The sequence below is a fragment of the Vigna umbellata genome, chromosome 11 (assembly GCF_029865625.1).
Source record: "Vigna umbellata cultivar VRB3 chromosome 11, Vumbellata_1.0, whole genome shotgun sequence".
Lineage (NCBI taxonomy): Eukaryota > Viridiplantae > Streptophyta > Magnoliopsida > Fabales > Fabaceae > Vigna > Vigna umbellata.
In genome coordinates this window covers 26,178,868-26,199,319 of record NC_142175.1, presented here as the reverse complement: position 1 = coordinate 26,199,319, position 20,452 = coordinate 26,178,868, and the positions used below count along the sequence as shown (strand labels likewise).

Below are 20,452 nucleotides of genomic sequence, written 5' to 3'. Positions count from 1 at the left end.
AAATAAAGCCCTTGAATCCTTTTGCTTGTTTTCCTTAAACTCGTTCTTCTCAGTTGTAAAGAGAGTAAAGGTGTCTTCTGGAATAGTGAGTCCATCTTTTATAATGTCCCATAAATCTTGGGAGCAAAAGAATGTCTTCATTTTGACGCTCCAAAAATCATAATTTTCTCTCATAAAAATAGGTACTATAATTGATGGTGTTTGATTGGTAGTGGTCATTGGTCGAGAAAATATTTTGGAAATAGTATAGAATGAAGTTATAATTTTTTTTAAGTAGTTGAAATTTTTTTACCACCATTACCATTTTGAAGTTGTGAAAGGTATACTTGATGGGATAGAAAAAAATGTGTGGATAGTAGAATGTGAAAGTAGTAGTTGGAAGAAATATATTTTGTAGTTGTGTTGTATTGTGGTTGCCATAAATGTTGTTTTACATCAAATGATAGTGTACATGTGTATTTATAGACCTATAGATTACTTTAGAAAATGCTAACCACAACTTATGTAGAATTTTCTAGATTTTTGTAGAATGTTTTTTGTTTTTTTCCTCTTGTCTTAGACTTTTCTGCAATATTCTATAATTTTCATTATATTTCAATAATTTTATCTTAGGCTTTTTATATTGTTCTAGAATTTACATTATACTTTAATAGGTTCTCGATCAGACTTTACGTTGTGCATTTTTGCTTATCTACTATATATAATAATAGTTTGTTTTCAAATACAGGTTTGCATCTTCCCTAAGTTAGAGGAAATCCACCTTACCAAAATGAATAAGCTAACAGATATATGGCAAACTAAAGTGAGTGCTGATTCCTTTTCTAGTCTCATTTCTGTGAAAATTGAGGAGTGCAATAAATTAGACAAGATTTTTCCAAGTCACATGGAAGGGTGGTTTGAAAGTTTGGACAACTTAAAAGTTTATTGGTGCGAGTCGGTTGAAGTGATTTTTGAAATCAATGATTCTCAAGAAATAGATGAATTTGGAGGGATAGACACAAAGTTGCAAATAATTCTTCTTGAAGAGCTACCAAAGTTAAAACAATTGTGGAGTACAGATCCAAATGGAATTCTTAACTTTAAAAAATTGCGGACCATAGATGTAGATAGTTGTAATGAACTTAAGAATTTGTTTCCAGTTTCTGTTGCCAAAGATGTTCCAAAGCTTGAACACATGTCAGTATTGTATTGTGATAAAATGGAGGAAATTGTTGCAAGTCAAGATGCATTGGAAACTAACAAAGATCTATTGGTGTTTCCTGAATTAACCTCGGTGAGATTACATTGTCTACCAGACATGAAGTATTTCTACAAGAAGAAATATCCTATAAAGTGTCCAAAGCTGAAGGAGTTGAGTGTGACAAAATGTTTGAAGCTTAAAACATTTGTCAAAGATACCATTAATACAACAAACAAAGTGGGAAATTTTGTTTTCTCAATTGACGAGGTAAGCAATATTCTATCTTTGTCGGAGTTCGAGAAAAAACATTTAGTAAATTTTTTATTATATGTTTGGTAGAAAATAAAAAGATACAAAAGTAAAAAGACAACTTAAATGAAGAAAAAACTATTTTGTTTGAGAGAAATAAAATATGAATTAAATAAAAATAAAAATTCACTTAATCTTTTATATTATTTACTTTTATTTGTTTATTCATTAGGTATTCCCCAACTTGGAACATATGGAAATTGACTTCGACGAAGCACAAGAATTGTTACCGAAGTACCAAATGCACCGTCTAAAAGAACTTACTTTGATTTCAGTTAAAAGTGTCGATCTTCTCAACCAGTTTCCATACAGAATACCAAATCTAGAAAAGCTAAAATTCAAATCCTGTTATTTTAAAGAGTTAGCCCCAAAAGCAAACATTGGACGACAAAAAGGATTGGGGATTGTATTGCAGCTGAAGGAATTAATTTTCTCCTCTTCAAATATAAAGGATCTAGGATTTGAACGAGGCCAAGTTCTACAGAGACTAGAGATTTTAAGATTAGAATGTTGCTATAAATTAAGCAATTTGGCTCCTCCCTCTGTATCATTGATTTACTTGACACATTTGGAATTGAAGTATTGTCATCGATTAAAGAACTTAATGGCATCTTCCACTGCCAAAAGTATGGTTCAACTCAAGACAATGAAAGTAATCAATTGTCATAAAATAGAGCAAATAATAAGCATGGAGGAAAGTGAAGAAGGCAAAGTGATGAAAATTGTGTTCAGCAAATTGATTTCTATAGAACTTGTGGGACTAAAAAAGCTTGCAAGTTTTTGCAGTCACAAGGAGTGTGAATTTGAATTCTCATCACTGGAAATATTGATTGTAAGAGAATGTGAGAAGATGGAGAAATTCAGTGAGAAAAGATCAATAGCACCGAAGTTAAAGAATATATTTGGTGTGGAAGGAGATGAAAAAACAAAGTGGCAGTGGGAAGGTGACTTGAATGCCACAATACACAAAATTTTCAATGATAAGGTACTCACTTTTTCGCTTATCTAATTTCGTTTATCTAATTTCGTTTATCCTAATCTTATCAACTTTTCTTCTGTCGAAAGAGAAAATCACGTTATGGGAAATTATGAATCCTTGTTTTTGGCATAAAAGCTTTAAACGTTAATTAGTATGTTTGTTGAGATTTTGAAAGAGTGAATTCGATCTGGTTCTTTAAAGCATTCTATTTAGCCTTAATTTTCTGTAAAAGAAGATACACCCTGAGCATCGTATTGATATTTTCTTTAAATTTAAATCTGATACTAAGTGATTTTCTCACACGACACTGTTATAAAACATATATAATAATTTCATATATTTTCTATATATTAAAATTTATATTTTTAAAATGAATATTTACACAATCCTGACGGTAATGAGTGAGTAATTTTTAATTTAAAATAATTATTTTTTTAAAACTAATTGTAATATAACACTTTTAATAATTTTACTTATGTTTTCATTGTTATCACTATGAATACTTTTATTAAATAAAATTATTTTAAATATTTAACTTATAAATTATTGTATTATATAATACTTGTCTAAAAATATAAGAAATAGTATTATTATATATTTTATAGTATATTGCTAGTTATGTTAAATTATGGAGTATATTAAATTTGATTAATATTTACATAATACTTTAATCATTTTAATTTTATATAACATTTCTACTGTTATTTGTACGAACATCATAAGTATATCTTACAGTTTTAATTTTAAAATAAAAATATATTAAATTATGAAAGCGAAGGATAGAGAATTAAAGTTTTTAGCTTCAAATACTGAGGAGATCTGTTTAATAATTTTAAAGGTAGAGAAGTAATTTAATAATTTGTCTGATTTACAGGTCAGTTTCGCATATACTGAATATCTGTGGCTTGACGATAATATTAAAAAGCAACTATGGGATGACACTCATTGGGGGCAGCAAAACAACTTTGGGTATTTGAAAAGGTTGACAGTATCGCGGTGTGATACTCTAAAGCATATAATCCCATCTCATTTGCTTTCTTGCTTTCACAATTTGGAAGAGTTAAAAGTACGGTATTGCAGTAATGCAGAGGTGATATTTAATATGAATGATGAGAACAGGGTGATGACAAAACCTTCCGGAATATTCCGTCTGAAAATATTGTATTTAGATAGGCTACCACAACTGAAGCATGTATGGGACAAGGATCCGAAGGAAATTATTGACCTTGATGTGCTAGAGAAAATGCGTGTTAATATTTGTAGGAGTCTTACAACTTTGTTTCCAGCGTCGGTGGCCAAAGATCTTACCGGACTTGAGGTGTTTAAAGTTACAGAGTGTGAGAAATTGGAAGAGATATTTAGGAAGGATGAAAGGAGTGGAGAAGAAGAAGGATCAACCCAAGAGTCTGTTTTTCATCAACTCACCACATTGACGTTTGAACAATTGCCACGCCTCAAATATTCTATCCATCGCTCCAAACAACAGGCAATTCTCACACTTTACTTTATCTATTCTTACTCTTATTATTTCAATTTTATAAAATATAAATTTCTTCCTATTAACAGTTTCATTAATAAACAAAAAATGTATTATTTAGAGAAAAAAGTTATTTAAACAACAGTTAATACAAAGATAAATAAAGAAATATTAAAGAGGGTTAAGAATTAAATTTTAAAACTACCTTAATTTTACAAACATGAAAATTGTTTTTATCTTTGATTAATGTAAGACTTTTAATAAAATACATTATTGTTAAAACTGATTTTATGTAATCATAAATTGGCTTAATTGAATTTGAGATTCATATTCTAGTCATTATGTACTTATTTACTTGTTATATTTGATTAAAATTATATATATATATATATATATATATATATATATATATATATATATATATATTATATAAGTTCTTAGTAATCGATAAATATATAGTAGAGATAACAAACAGTATATATGATGTTGGACTTTATTTTATATAATAATACAAATAACTATTTGAATAATTAGAATAATATCTTAATTATAAATATACTTAATTTGTATTTGGTTTTGGGTAGGTATATATACAAGTTCTCAAACTCGATATTTGACTACAATTTAAATTAAGTAAATAGATAACTATGATAATTATTTAATCAATATTGATCTATGTTGGCAAGTGCCCAAATTAAGCAAATTTAACAAATAGGGTTAGGATTTTTGAACCAAAGAAACATCAATCTTTATCACGAGTTTAACCATTATCAATTATATTTAAGACAAAAATGACTAATTCCATTATATTCATAATGTGAATTGAATTTAACGATGGTGTCAACATTCAAGTTAAAGGTTGATTTGAAACAAATTTAAAATTCAGTAAATAGAAACCGGAAGTGGACTGCACCCTTTATTTCATCCCTATTTTATTAGTATACATCATATTTTTTCCACTAATATGAAATTACTTATTTGATTCTTCAAATATAAGTTGTCTAAGAATGATTATTAAATGTTGATTTCTCAAATATACAATAAATATTTCAACATTATGATTGGATGTTAGATGCACTTGTTGCATTGAAATCTATAAGATATATTTAAACATTAAGCATATAATGAAATCAACAACACCAAATGAAAATAGACAATTTTATGTGTATGTGTGTATAAACATCAGCATAGCAGAAAAGGAGAAACTTTATTAAAAAAAATAAGCGTAATACAAAAAGAGTTTCTGACTTGTTACAAGGCTCAAGGAGCATACATATAAAAAGAAGATAAAGAGAAAAAAACTAATCTAAACACCTCAGGAACTTTATCTAACCAAACCAATTTCTGGAAATATATATATATATATATATATATATATATATATCATGGAAATATAAAAAAAATTGAATGTGACGAAAATATAATTTGTTTTGCAGGGAAGTACATCAAATTTGAGTGAGAGAGATATACAAGGGTTATGTTTTGGGTCTCAGGTCATCCCAAACTCCAACTTCTGTCTCTTAGAATCTCTGAAGGTTGATGGTTGTCAGTTTTTATCAGATGTACTTCTACCATTCAATTTACTTCTTTCCTTAACTAATTTGGAAAAATTGAAAGTTGAGAACTGTAAGTTTATCAAAACCATATTTGATGTCAAATGTACGACACAAGAGAGAGATGTCTCATTTACGGGACTAACCCTTCCTTTTTCTCTTAAAAAATTGAGTTTATCTGAGTTGCCAAATCTAAAGAATGTTTGGAATGAAGATCCTCGCAGAATTCTGAACATGAATAATCTAAAAAAAGTACATGTTGAGAATTGTGAACGCCTTACGACTGTGTTTCCACCAACAGTACCGAAAGATATTGTGGAACTTGAAGATCTAGTGGTGGAAGATGTTCTGTTACCATTCAGTCTGCTGCCTTCCTTAACTAATTTAGTAACGTTGGGAGTTGAAAACTGTGATTCCGTCAAAGCCATTTTTGATGTCAAATGTACAACAGAAAGCAAAGATGTGACATCTACAGGACCAATCCTTTTTTCTTTGAAGAATTTGACTTTATCCAATCTGCCAAATTTGAAGAATGTTTGGAATGAAGATCCTGATGGAATTCTAAGGATGCAGCATCTAGAAGAAGTACACGTTGAGAACTGTAAATGTCTTAGAAGCGTGTTTCCTGCATCAATAGCCATAGATATTGTGGAGCTTAAAAATCTAGAAGTGGAAGACTGTGAGGGATTGATGACTATTGTTGCAGAGAATAATATCGCAGATGCAAGAGGAACAAACGAAGAGCTCCCCTGTCCCTGGGTGAGATCATTGAAACTAAAGGGTCTGCCCATGTTCAAGTATTTTTACTACTGTTCACTGCAGTTCGACAATTTTGTACATCTAGAATCACACACCGAGAATCAAGTCGGTACTAAAAAGGTACATACTAGTGTTTTATTACTTGATCCAGATCAATTACACAAATATTAAAGGACACCATTTTTTTACTTTACATCAGAAAAACAAATATATTAAATAGGAATAATTGAGATGTCTCTAATTGTGTTTATCAACTTATCATTCCTCTCCAACTCAAACTTACATTTTATATCAGTCATAACTTAAGATTATTTTTTGTCCATAATACTGAGGTAACCTACATAAAAAAAAATATAAATATCGTATTTTCTTTCATCCACCAAATGTTTGTGCCTTTGGATTATGTGACCCTCGTAATAGATCTACCGATACAGAAGAAACTACCCATCCCACAACATATCTAAAATTCCTATGACCCACCTACATATACACCTATACGTACTATCTGCATGCATCAAATATTCTATACATGGATTATAATACTTTGACACTCAATAAATTTTTATAATCTTCATACTTATTATTTTATTTTTTAATTTCTTTTTTAATAAATACAAAAATTCCCTTTTTTTATTAGTATATTACCTAATTGTCAAGTGGTGATAGTAGTGTCAAAGAATCATTTTCTTTTATATAAATGAGATGTGACTTTTGCTGCAAGTCACTTACAAGACAGAGTTGATATCATTGAGCATGTGACTTACACTTTGCTGCAAGTGTTTTCCTTACATTATTTCTACGAACAAATGTATGTTCAATTAATTATAGGTCAAACATCATCAATTCGTCCTCTACATTATAAAAACTATGACAGTGATTATTACGTATCATCGTTGGCCTCCAGCCCTCAACCCTCAATCTATGTGTAACTTTGGGTAACAAACATGAAAATGAATTCCGACATGCCTATAACCTATTCTTATAATGTGATTAAACGTGCATTGATTTTACCCACGTGATTGAACAATACGAAAAATTACTTATTGGATACTTATTTATGATTCAGGCCTATACTTTTAAGTTGTGCATGAGTAAACATTTCTGCAGCCTTTACTTTTGCATTTCTAAAACTAAGGTTGCGCCAACCTTTACAAACAATCTTGTACCATCACGTAGTTAATTTGTCACCGATTATAACTTATCAGGAATCTTTGAGCATGCAAGGTTATTTATGTCTTTATATAAAAGAGATGGATTACTAATTGCCATAACCTGCTTTTGCTTGTGCTTTTTCTCAGTTACTCAAGTGCTTGTCACTGGGGAAAAATGGAGTAGAGATGATTTTGCGAGGAGAATTTCAGAGAAACTTCTTAAACAACTTAAAATTTCTTACACTCTGCTCGTTTTCGGATGCATTTGGGTATGAAATTCTAGAACAGGTTCCCAATATAGAGAAGCTTGTGGTACGTGGTGGTTCCTTGAAGGAGATATTCTGCTGTCAAAGTGCTAATAATGAAGATTATAGTGGACTTCTTTTACGATTGAAAGAATTACGCTTGGAGTCCCTTGAAGAGTTGGTTTCCATTGGGTTAGAGAACTCTTGGACTGAGCCCTTTGTCAGAAATCTCGAAACCTTTGAAGTCATTAGGTGTTCCAGTTTAAAAAACTTGGTAACATGCAGAGTGTCTTTCTCGAATCTGATATGTTTAAAACTTGAAAACTGCAATAGCTTGTCGTATTTGTTTACATCTTCAACAGCCAAAAGTTTGGCTAAACTTCAAAGAATGGAAATAGAAGAGTGTGAATCAATCGAAGAAATAGTGTCTAATGAAGGGGAGGAATCAGATGACGATGAAATAATATTTCCAAAGCTCAATTGTTTGAATCTTAAATATCTGAAAAATCTCCGAAGGTTTTACAAAGGGAGTTTAAGTTTTCCATTGTTGGAGGAATTGTCAATAACAGAGTGCGACGAGATGGTAACTTTATGTCCAGGTACTCTGGAGGCAAGTAAGTTGTCTCAAGTTATTCCATTGGAAATTGATCTTAGCTCTACTCTGTGGGAGAAATTTATGAGCAAGGTACGTGTTTATTTATTCAACATCCTGGTAGCAAATAAGGGACACTTTCTATGATAACAAAAAAAAAATATAGAATAAGTATACATAAAATTTATAATAGAGGTGTAATCAAGTGTATCTACCTTTCCTTTAGACCTTTTATTGGAAAAAAAATTACAAATTGAGTCGTGCAAAACATTCAACTCAGAAATCAAATAACTCATATATATATATATATATATATATATATATATATATATTATTTTCTTATCTAAGAATTCTCCCTCACCAGTTAGCTTTATGTTGTTGGAATGAATAGTAGTAATTACATTGTTTATACGGAAGTGTAAAGCATTTAAACCTGGCGTTTTCTTTATATATTTAACATTCTTAAAGTTTATTCGATGTTATCTTTCATATATATAAAAGAATACATACCTTATCAAAACTCCTTTGGATGACCATGTCCGATGGTTACTTAGGATGGAAATTATGTATAGTACTTGCTAGCAGATATCTGCAAAAAAAAAACAACTTTTATAAATTTATGACTACCTATAGTGCGCAAACTTGTTACAAAGAGAGAAAAATAATATATGTTTCATGCTAAAAAATTTGCAGAGAAGTTTAGGCAGATAAATTCTAATAACTCCCAAATTGAGACTAAATACTATGTTTAATCAGTTTTGCTTTCTTAAATAAGACATCACTAATAAGGTTTTGATAATTGTGATGTTACTAAAATGTTTCATAGAAATTATACTTATACCTCTATTAAAGCAATACAAATGTTTTAGAGAAATTAGTCCAGAGACCAATTTAGAAATTAATTTACTTTCGATAGCCAAATTTTTGTAATTAATGTTAGTGATAAATTTAGAGACTAATGTATTATATTAACTAATTTAGAAACTATTTTAATTATCAATAATTTTTAAATTATAAATTAGTTTCTAAATTGGTTACTGAGTTAACAAATTATTTGTTATCACTAAAATTTGTTATTATTTAGAGACTTTCTTATAGTGTATAATATAAAGATAAAAGATAAAAATCTTAAATAATTTAACTTTAGAAAAGCTGCATTAATTTATCTTAAAATGTGTGAAATAAATGTGTGTTTTCTTTAATTTTAAACTGTGTGTTACATTTTTATTCTACAGAGGAAATGAGAAGTTTTTTCGATACAATGTATGTCTTGCATTTCTAAAATACAAAAGTTTAACAACAATTATCTTGTTATTATTGCCAATATATCTTATTTAGGAAAATATTAAAAAAACGATCTATCATTATCTAATGCAAAAAACTAAAAATAATAAAATCATACCTTATATAAAAGTTAAAAGATAACGTATTAAATGTTTTAAGAAAAAAAATAAAAATTTGTTTAAAAATTTAAAACCAACATAAAAAAGGTTACTTCTAATAATATTTACAAATTTCTACAAGTTATTGATTTTTTTTAATGAATATTAGTAATAGGTTCACACAAAATTATAGTAAGTGAATATGTCAAACATATCTCAATTTTCAATTTTACGAAAATTAGAAAGAGTTTTAAATCTAACTCAAAATTTACCTTGTTTGCAAAGTAGCGCATAGAATTTTGTAAGAAAAATGTAATTTGAAAAGAAAAGCTATTAAAATTGATCATTGCATTTCTGAAAAATTAGTCATAGTTGGTGGTTTCTAGCAAAAGTATATTAAAAAAATCAGAATTATTGTTATCCATGTAAAAGATTAATTTCATATTACATGTGCTGATTTCGCAAGATTGGATGGAGATCGAGTGTTGAGTTCAAAGATAGGGCAGACCTAAACGAGATATGGCGTGTCTCACTGCAAATCCACGACTTCTGTTTCACTAACTTGGAAACCTTGGTTGTGGATGGGTGCCAACTTTTATCATATGTAATCCCCTTCGGTGTGCTTCCTTTGTTACCTGAATTGCAGACATTGGAAGTTCGAAACTGTGATTCTGTTAAAACCATATTTGATGTCAAATATTTACAAGACACAATCACTTTTTCTCTGAAGAAATTAGTTTTACTGAAGCTGCCAAATCTTGAAACTGTTTGGAACGAAGATCCTGCTGAAATTGTTACAGAGCCTAATCCAGTTGATCCAGAACAAACAAATCCTAAGGTTACATTCCCCACTGTAACCTCATTGACACTGTGATTTGCCCAAGTTCAAGCATAGTCGATTACATTGCAACAGCATAATAGTACATGCATTTGAGGATTTTTTTTCCAAGACAATTACAGATATTCTTCTACTTCCATTGAAATTATCATGCATCAAATATTGCTTAAATCTTTATAAACAATTCATTATTTTCTTCACGGAGGAACCACCTTTCATCTCATTTATGAAATTTTTCATCTAAAATTTTAAACTCGAAATTGTTGTAAGTGCATACGGTATGGCCTTAGTAACAGCTACCCGGCCTGGCTTGTTCATCTTTTTAAATAAACGTTTTTTCTTTCAAATTGACTTGTTCACACCTATTTTTATTTTAAATAGATTTGTTTAGTCTTTAATAATTATCAGACTTATTTTAGCATGAAAGTTCACGGTTTCAATTTTATATAGAGAAACGAATATATATGACTGTGCTAACTGCTTTAACTTCGCTATTGGTTTGTCTTTGTAGCTAATTACACCGAACTTAGAACATCTGACAGTGGGTGAAAATGAATTGAAGATGATTGTCGATGGGAAATTTCAGAGAAACCTTTTACACAAGTTAAAAGTTCTCGGTCTGTGCTTTGATATTGAGTGTGATGAATTTCCGGAGTATGGATTTCTACAACAGTTGCCAAATGTAATGAAGCTTGTGGTGAGTGACAGTTCCTTCAAAGTGATCTTCTGCCTTCAAAGACCTAATAATAGTGAAATTCTTTTACAATTGAAAAAATTACGCTTGGAGTCCCTTCAAGAGCTAGTTTCCATTGGCTTAGAAAATTCATGGACTGAACCCTTTGTCAGAAATCTAGAAACCTTTGAAGTCATTAGCTGTTCCAATTTAAAAAACTTGGTTTCATGCGAAGTGTCTTTCTCGAATCTGGTATGTTTACAAGTTGAAAAGTGCGATAGCTTGTCATATTTGTTCACATCTTCAACAGCCAAAAGTTTGGCTAAACTCCAAAGAATGGAGATAAAAGAGTGTGAATCGATTGAAGAAATAGTGTCTAAAGAAGAGGAGGAATCTGACGTGGATGAAATAATATTTCCGAAGCTCAATTGTTTGAAACTTAAATCTCTGAAAAATCTCCTAAGCTTTTACAAAGGGAGTTTAAATTTTCCATTGTTGGAGGAATTGTCAATAAGAAATTGCGACGATATGGTAAGTTTATGTGGAGGTACTCTGGAGGCAAGTAAGTTGTCTGAAGTGAAACTTGAAGGATCAAACACTACATTGGAAACTGGTCTCAACTCTACTATGAAGATGGAATTTCTGAAACAGGTACGTCGTTATAAAAAATACACCCTCTGATAGGCCATTGATTATATATCTATAGTTCATGTTTAAATATGCAATACGGCTTAGGACAACATGCTTGAAAATTATTATACTTTGTTAAACAATTCTTCAAGTAATAGTCATAAATGATACTTAAAATTCACAATAGCCTACTGCAAATCTAGGCGACAGAGAAAATATATATAACTGTAACCTTATGTATGGTTAACAATTCTCCAAAATAATATTCATGATAGGATTATACTCGTCATATTTTTTGTTAACTACTAAGAGTTGCCTACTGCAAGACTAAGTCACAAAAAAAAAGATATATGGATTTTGATTATTACAATTTTATTCTATAACGTCTGATTCACACTTTGTCTATAATTTCAACTCAAAATTATAATATTTATTTAAAAATTTAATTAATATCTATAACGAAATTTATGTGAAAAAAATTTAAAAGTACTATACTAAAATATTTCAAAATAAAAAAAATATAAATAATAAAGAGTTCGTGATATATATTATTTTTCATTAAAAATAATAAATATGAAGAATAAGGAAAAAGAACATTGTTTAAAATAATTATAAATTTTATTATTCATAACAATCTATATTTATTTATTTAAACGTCTCAAAAATACCGTAACGGTTCAACAAATTTTGAACATTATGATAAGAAAATAAAATTATAAGTCTCAATTCTTAACTTGGTTTTGCAAGTCTTAAAGTCAAGTACTGTGAATTAGGAAGCGGGATTCAGTAGACAATTTATTTTATATAAAGTAAAGTGGGGTTTTTTTGTAATAAAATATAATTAATAGTAAAAATAGTGAGTATTTCATATTTGTAGAGTACTAATTTAAAAGATATCATTGACTCTTGTAAATAATTAGTTTCATATTTTTATTTATTGTTTTGGACGTGCAGATTTCAAAGCGTGAGGAACTTGATCTGAAAAGTAGGCCAGGACTACAAGAGATATGGAATGGCTCACTGCATATCCCCGACCTCTGTTTCAGGGAGTTGGCCAAATTGACGGTGAATGACTGTCGATTTTTATCAGATGCAGTGCTACCCTTCCATTTACTTCCTTTATTACCTAGATTGAAAACATTGGAAGTTGGAAATTGTGATCCTGTCAGAACCATATTTGATGTCAAATGTACAACAAAAGACACATCAATTACTTTTCCTTTGAAGAAATTGGTTTTATCGAAGTTGCCAAATCTGGAAAATGTTTGGAATGAAGATCCTCATAGAATTCTATGCATGCAACATCTAGAAGAAATACATGTAAAAGAATGTAAGGGCCTTAAAAGTGTGTTTCCCGCATCAGCAGCCAAAAGTCTTGTGGAACTTGAAGATCTAGTAGTGGAAGACTGCGAGGGACTGATGGCAATTGTTGCAGATGAATCTAAGGAGGGGGATGAATTAGATGAGAATGGGATAATATTTCCTCGGCTCAGTTATTTGAAGGTAGAAAGTTGCAATAGTCTGCCATATTTGTTCACATCTTCGACAGCAAAAGGTTTGGCTGAACTCAAAACAATGAAGATAAAAGAATGTAAATCAATTCAAGAGATTGTGTCGAAGGAGGGGAAAGAATCGGATGAGGACGAAGAAATAATATTTAAGCAGCTCCAGGATTTGTATCTTGAAAAGTTAGATGAGCTAGGGTGCTTTTATTCTGGCAATTTAACTTTAACTTTACCCTCCTTGGAGGAAGTCTACGTCATCAAGTGTAGCTCTATGAAAACTTTCAGTGCAGTAAACAAAATAAATCATCCCACAAAATGGTACTGTTCAGAATACGAGAGACCCCAGAAAGAAAGTGATCTCAATTCTGCTGTGCTCAAAACTTCTGCAAAGGAGGTACCTACACTTTTACGTCTTAATGTTTCTTCATAGATAATGATAGATGATATTGTCCAAGAATTCTAGGTTCCTGTATAACAATATTTTCAGACATTATTTTTAGTGTAATGTGTTTTTTAGTTGCATCGTGCTTAAAATTCTTTTGTTTTAAATAGGCTCCAGATGCTTCTAGTGCCATCATTTCAGTTCTCCAATAGTTCAGATAGTGAATATGGTACATCAAATATTATCTAATGCTACTAAAATTGTTACTTTTTTTATGGTGAGTTATGAGTTATACTATCATTTTCTCTATGCATATGCAGATGGTGATCAATAAGAAGCAGTTTTTCACAGCATCACATGATGATTATGACTGATTATGTAAGTAATTTTTTTTAGTTTAATTTAATGTTTTATTGATTTCTATTTAAATGGATATTTCTCTGTGATGTTTTAGTTGAGACTTATAGAATGATATTCTCTATATATAATGCTACTTTTACTTCCTTTATAATTAAATTCATATTCTTTTCTTAATAACTTTTATGAAAGTAGTAATTGTTCTTATAAATTGTATAGGTTGAATCTGAGTTGCCGACTACAATATTGCAGTAATTAAGAGGAGATTGAAGGCATAATTAAAAAGTGGATGAAGATGAATCTGTCTCTATTTTACTATTTTTGTGTGATTGTGTTTTACAAAAAAAAAAGTTTAAAAAACAATTGTATTGTTCTACCTCGTTGAAGATGAAATACATTATATTATTTATATTATGTAATGTGTGAGATTAAAAGTGATGAACGGTCATGAATATTGAGTAAAGTTGAAGTCATGAACTGTGTCACTAAATATTGACTGTACATGCTTATGCCCATAAAAAATAAAAAAAAAAATGTGTGCTTGTATTCATATGTTGTTAATTTTAGACTTAATACATCATTTGGTCCTTACTTTTATGATTTTTGTTTAAAATCGTCCTACGTTTTAAAAAAAAAATTCAGTAAGGCCTCATAAATGTTCAACATGATCCTTTTGCCTTACTGACATTAAAAACTTAACGGTGGAACTGCCACCGTGGCGAAAACTAAATGACTTGTGCACTTTGATGAATACATGACAATGTGAAATGAATTGACTTGGTGGAAATGTTTAAAGTTTAAGTTATTGGATAAAATAAAAGGGTTAGCGTTGGTTAGGGTTCGTGCAACTTCTTCCTTTTTTTGAGCAAAGTGATTGTGGATAGATAAAAATGGTTTCTTCCCAAGGTTGTTCTTCTTGTTCCAATATAGGGTCAGAAAGAATTTGGCGTTAATCCTCACATGATGGTGGTTGGAGGGGAGGTGGGATAATCTCTCGTTGCAAATGTGGTGATTTTGCTGGAAGCAAAGTGGTGAGAACTCACTCCACAAAATGTTGGTCGACAATTTTGGGGATGTTGTCATTACAAGGTTATACTTTGGTCCCAAATGGAAGATATTGTCCGCTTTGGGCTAAGCCCTCACGGATTTGCTTGTGGTACCGCTCCAAAAGGCGTCTTACTAAGGAATGTATCTGATGTGTATATAAACCCATGTGTATTTCATATTTTATCCGATGTTGGACATTGTTTGTACCCAACACATTTAACAATACCATTTCTTACTTTTTATTTTCTTCTTTCTTAAAAAAATGTAATAGTTTACACTTTTATGACTATTTTACCTTTATACTCTATGTCAAATGAATGTAAAAATGTGTCATGGTAATATTATACCTCTTAAAATGGAGAAGTAGAGTTGCAATACGACGGAATAAAGAAATTAAAACCTTTTAAATGGAGCATGACATTTGAAAGAGAGTTTATGAATGTTCAGTTTACTTCCTTGCAAACATTAGAAACTATCATATTGTCAAAATCATAGTTAATTTCAAATGTACCACAAATTATTTTCCTATGAAAAAGTTGGTTTTATTCAAGCTACCAAATCTGGAAATTATTTGAAATCAAGATAGATACTCATGGAAATCAAATTTACATAATTTTTTTATATAAAAAATATGCAAAGTAATGAAATGTACCAAATAAAAGAAAGAAATTAACCAAAACTAAACCTTTTCTTAACGTGAAAAACCTTATATATGAAGGAAAAATGTAGGGAATCAAGTCCTGTAAAAACTATTCCAGTAATAATAATTAATAGGTATAGAAAATTGCTCATCAAACTTGCCTCCTACTGTCTTTTACAAGAATAGATTTTAGACTTCATTTCTTCATCAAGAAGGACCTGAACCATTAAGTTTGTCTTCTTTATTTCTGCCACTCGAGAACCATATGCCTCTTCTAGATATTATTAAAGTTCAAATGCAATTAGATGTGAAAATTTTGCTCAGAAGTCTTTTTCCTAATTAAATGAAATCAAAATTAACAATATTTCATGTACAACTGAAGCATATTGTTTGTCATTGCATGTTTAAACTTCAGCATTTCTAAATTTTATGATGCACATGACCTCAATCCACCCCAACATTATCCCAACTCTCCAATGAAGTTGCAAATTATTAGAATTTTTTTAGTTTTATAAACATTTATATTGCACAATGTTTTGTGTACGTATCAATTACATTAACATGTTTGTGTGCATATTAATGTCATGGATTTAATTGTTTGACAGATTATTTGATTGCCTTTACGTGGAGGGTTCAATCTATGGTAGGAAATACCGTCCATTACACTTAAACTATCCCGCAATTTACCAACAAAAATTATCAACAGATAACCGTTAGTAATGTCAACTACTGCTTCACGTAATTATCTATAGATATTGGTTGTCGATAATTACAAACAGATATATTTTTGATAATTACTGATATATTTATGGTTCGATATTTACTAATAGATTTATCTCTTGATAATTATCAATGGATTTGTCATCAATAATTATCAACTGATAACGGTTGAAAAATTGTTATTTTTATACTTAATTTTGATACTAAAAACACCCTTTTTGACTTAGAAGCTTGCTTGAACTCATGTTTTTATTTAAGTTTTGGAAATAAAAGAGTTGGATGAGTTTTATGTTTGATTTTCCTTGTTTTGACAGGAATTAAGATGAATTGGATGAAAGAATTTGAAGTAGCAAGAAGTTGGAACTAGGGATGGCAACGGGTCAAGTCGGGCACATATAGGGTGATACCCGAACCCAACCCGCATGAAAAAAAGTACCCGTTACCCGCCCCGCTACCCGTCAGATACCCGCATAAAAAAAACCTGCAGATTTTTTCTAACCCGCGGATATCCATTAGATACCCGCAAATATTATTAAAAAATTATTTTATGTTTTTAAAAAAATATTTTAGATTTCCAAAATGTGAAGGAAATATAGGTCATGGACAGTCGAGAAGGTTTTGGGCTGTTCCTATTCCAACTTCAGCAAAAAAACATTTCATTAATTAGTATTGAAAATGAAATCTTCCATTAATTAGTATTGAAAATGAAATCTTCCATTAATTAGTATTGAAAATGTAGGAAGAGTCATTATTACTGAAACCGTTTTTCGAGCACTATAGTTATGGCCATTAGTTCCTCCATGACAAGTAGAAATCTCCATGACAGGTTTAGTTTTGATGAATAAAATATGAATTGGTAGAAAGAGTCATAGGTAAGGTAAGGCTAACCGAACCCACTTTTATATATATCATATAAAAAACCAAAATGACACCGGCTAAGAAAGCTCAAGCTATTCTATTAAAAATGGAGAGAGTTGAAGAAAGTTGTGGCTGATAAAGAGGGAGATGAGAAGATAATAGACGAAAACCAAATGTGTTTGTCTCGCTCCTCTTGGGATGTCACTCATGCAACAAGTTCAGCTAAGAAAATAGCATTCTTAGGATAAATGGTAGCAATAGTTTAGTTATTTTGTATTTGGGAAAAATCAGAAAATCATATTTAGGGCAAGATTAGACTCTTCATTTTTTAAAACGCATTCTCATTTGGCTTTGTTTAGTGTTTAGACTTTGAAATGCAGGAAGAAGGAAACTTTTGAGGGATGAAACGTAAACAACGATGAGCTCACAACAGATCTGAAAAAGAAAAGAATGAAGATAGTAGGGAAAGAAGAAAGAAAAGAATGAAGAAAGTAGGGAAAGAAGAAAGAAGTACTTGGAACAGAACAATACCATTTTTTTTTTTCAGCAGACAGTATCTCACATCTTTGAGGAGATTCATCTATCACCAACAAATTACTCTTCCAGAAGTAGAAAAAAATGAAAACAAGAAACGGCGGAAAGGAAAATATGGAAACCTTGAGTTTCTTAAACCTAATAAGGGATAAATGTGTAATTTTATTTGCTTAATGGGTAACGGGTAATCGTGGGTATAGATAGTGTGATACCCGAACTCGACCCGTTAATAAGCGAATATTAAAATATCCGCTACCCGTTACCCGCGAGTACCTCTTACCCGCGGGTACTAAATATCCGTAACAGATTTTATCCATGGATACCCGCGAGTAAGGGTTTTTTTGCACACCGTAGTTGGAACCCAGAAAAGTCAGAAACAATACCAGACCAAACGGTAGGATGCGAGAGAATCCAAACCGAACGATTAAGAACCCAGATCGAACGGTTACTAAGACAGACCGAACGGTAGGATACGGGAGAATCCAGATCGAACGGTTATTGACACAGACCGCACGGTTCATAACAGAGATCGAACGGTGTGAAGGTGGTGGAACTAGGCTGAACGGTGTGAGCAAGAAAGAAAACTACAGAACGGTGTAACTGAGGACCGAACGGCTGCATAAAAACATAGACAAACCAAATGGTTTGTGAGAGGAGAAGCTGAATGAAGTGGTAGAAGACATGCCGATCGGTCAACAGTGTAAGACCGATCGGTCAAAAGTGAAATTGAACGATCATGCGCTGAGCGCCATCGCTGAGTGTCATTTGAGTGCCGCACCTACCACTGAGTGCAATTTCCAACGCTGAGCGCCAGTTTCGTGGGCTTAGACCCATTTTCTATCACTTTTATGATCTATTTTGGGCTTGGACTCATTTTCTATTATTTTTCTGGTCTATTTAAGGACTTGGACGTCCTATGGTTAGTATCTTTTGATGGCTTATACATAGAAACACACTTTTCACCCCTTACGGGTAGATTTAGAGATGATGACGACTCTCCTCTTCTCTTTATAAGGTTTTTCTATCTCTTCCATTCTTTCATTCCATTGTTCATCTAGTTTTTCCATGACGATTGAGGGCTAAACCTTATTGTTGTTGGGAAAGATGTAACCTTTGTAAACTCTCAAGTATTGAATTGATTCTTGATTATATATGCTTTACTCATTAATTTTTAAGGTTTTTTCTCTACGCTCTTTGCATGCTTGTTTTAACTCATTCAATTGCATGATCATTGATGTTATCGATATGGACACATATAGGTAAATCAAGAACTGGGGAAATTCTCCCAAGAGCAATATTACCTAGACATAGGGATAGGAGGATTGGTTGCCTTTAAGCTTCTGTGCGAATGTAATGCATGATTAATTGCTAGGGAGACAAGACATTATGAACCAGTAATTAGGATTAGGCTTTCTTCATCGAGACATCGGGTTTAAGGTAAATTAGAAAGTGACATTAACATTAATGAAGATGAATTCATATATGCATAAGAGTAAATTAGGTGAAATCTAAACCCCAACAACAATATCATCAACTTCATTCATTCATTTTTGTGTTTAGCCTCAATTGATCAAATTGCATTCATGTTTATTTTGTTGTATTTGCATTCAAAAACCCCAAAATATGTTCTTTAGAGTCTTAATTAGTTGAGTAATCACATAACTATTTAATGTCGTGAGTCTCTTGGGAAACGATACTTGGTTTTACCTTTTATTATTACTTGATACGATTCGGTATACTTGTTGAGGTATTAATAAGTTTTTGACTCCGTTTTGGGATTAAAAATTTGTTTATCACCAACCATCAACATGTTGATAAATATTTTTTATAACACTTTTACCAAAGATTTTTGTTTAAGAAATTCGTCATAAAATATTTATATTCGATGAATTTGTGCTGTTTTCGCTGTAGGATTTTATTTAATTTTATTTGTTGGTTTGTGAGGATTTTTAAAAGGAAAGTTTGTTTAAAATATGTTATTTGGTAAAATATTAAAGATGCTAATTTTTTCCTATATAAAATATTTAAAGAAGTTATGAGTAAAGAATAAAATCATATCTTATATTAAATTAGAAAGAAAAATAGTAAATATTTTAAGAGAAGAATAAAAATAAATATTAAAACGTTTAAAACCAACAATATTACTTCTGGTAACGTTAATCAAACATATATAATTTAAAATTTAATGTGATAGAAAATTAAAATCAAATTAAAATTAAGTAAATATGTAATTTACATCCTTGTCCGTTAATTGTCTCATTCAGTCAGCTTGAGTTAAATTTCAAAATAATATCTACTTAGTTTTATTCCTAAACTAAAAAAAGGAATTCGCGTCTTAAAACTAATAAATAATGAAAATTTATGATGGTTTTAAGAGTTAAAGAATTCAATAATAATCACAAAATAAAAATTAAAAAATTAAAAAATAGTTAGAGATCTTTTTATAATATGCTTAAATTGCAGAAGCAAGTTATATTTTCTTACTGAAAGTTGACAGTGGAAACAATTTCCAATTTTACGAAAATTAAATTGAATTTTAAATCTAAGACAAATTTTAGTTTGTTTCCAAAGTGGGAAACACAACTGTGTGATAAAGATGTGATTTGAAAAGAAGAACTTTTGCATTTCTGAATAATTAGCT

The 20,452-nt window shown here is 30.6% G+C and overlaps 1 protein-coding gene and 1 long non-coding RNA gene across 2 annotated transcripts in view; both read left to right on the top strand.

The window, feature by feature from the left end:
* LOC124845698 (uncharacterized) overlaps positions 1-14,560 on the top strand; it is a 31,884-nt gene extending 17,324 nt beyond the window's left edge. Inside the window, exons 4-14 of the mRNA XM_088102079.1 lie at positions 728-1,447; positions 1,662-2,474; positions 3,343-3,954; positions 5,382-6,377; positions 7,556-8,338; positions 10,094-10,465; positions 10,977-11,789; positions 12,723-13,667; positions 13,826-13,884; positions 13,976-14,033; positions 14,232-14,560. Of these exons, the coding sequence (XP_087958205.1) occupies positions 728-1,447; positions 1,662-2,474; positions 3,343-3,954; positions 5,382-6,377; positions 7,556-8,338; positions 10,094-10,465; positions 10,977-11,789; positions 12,723-13,667; positions 13,826-13,867 (6,096 nt within the window). The 3' untranslated portion in view covers positions 13,868-13,884; positions 13,976-14,033; positions 14,232-14,560. The remainder of the gene's footprint in view (positions 1-727; positions 1,448-1,661; positions 2,475-3,342; positions 3,955-5,381; positions 6,378-7,555; positions 8,339-10,093; positions 10,466-10,976; positions 11,790-12,722; positions 13,668-13,825; positions 13,885-13,975; positions 14,034-14,231) is intronic.
* The window catches only part of LOC148191350 (uncharacterized), a 94,005-nt gene that overhangs the window by 18,493 nt on the left and 55,060 nt on the right, over positions 1-20,452 (top strand). The window lies entirely within an intron of this gene.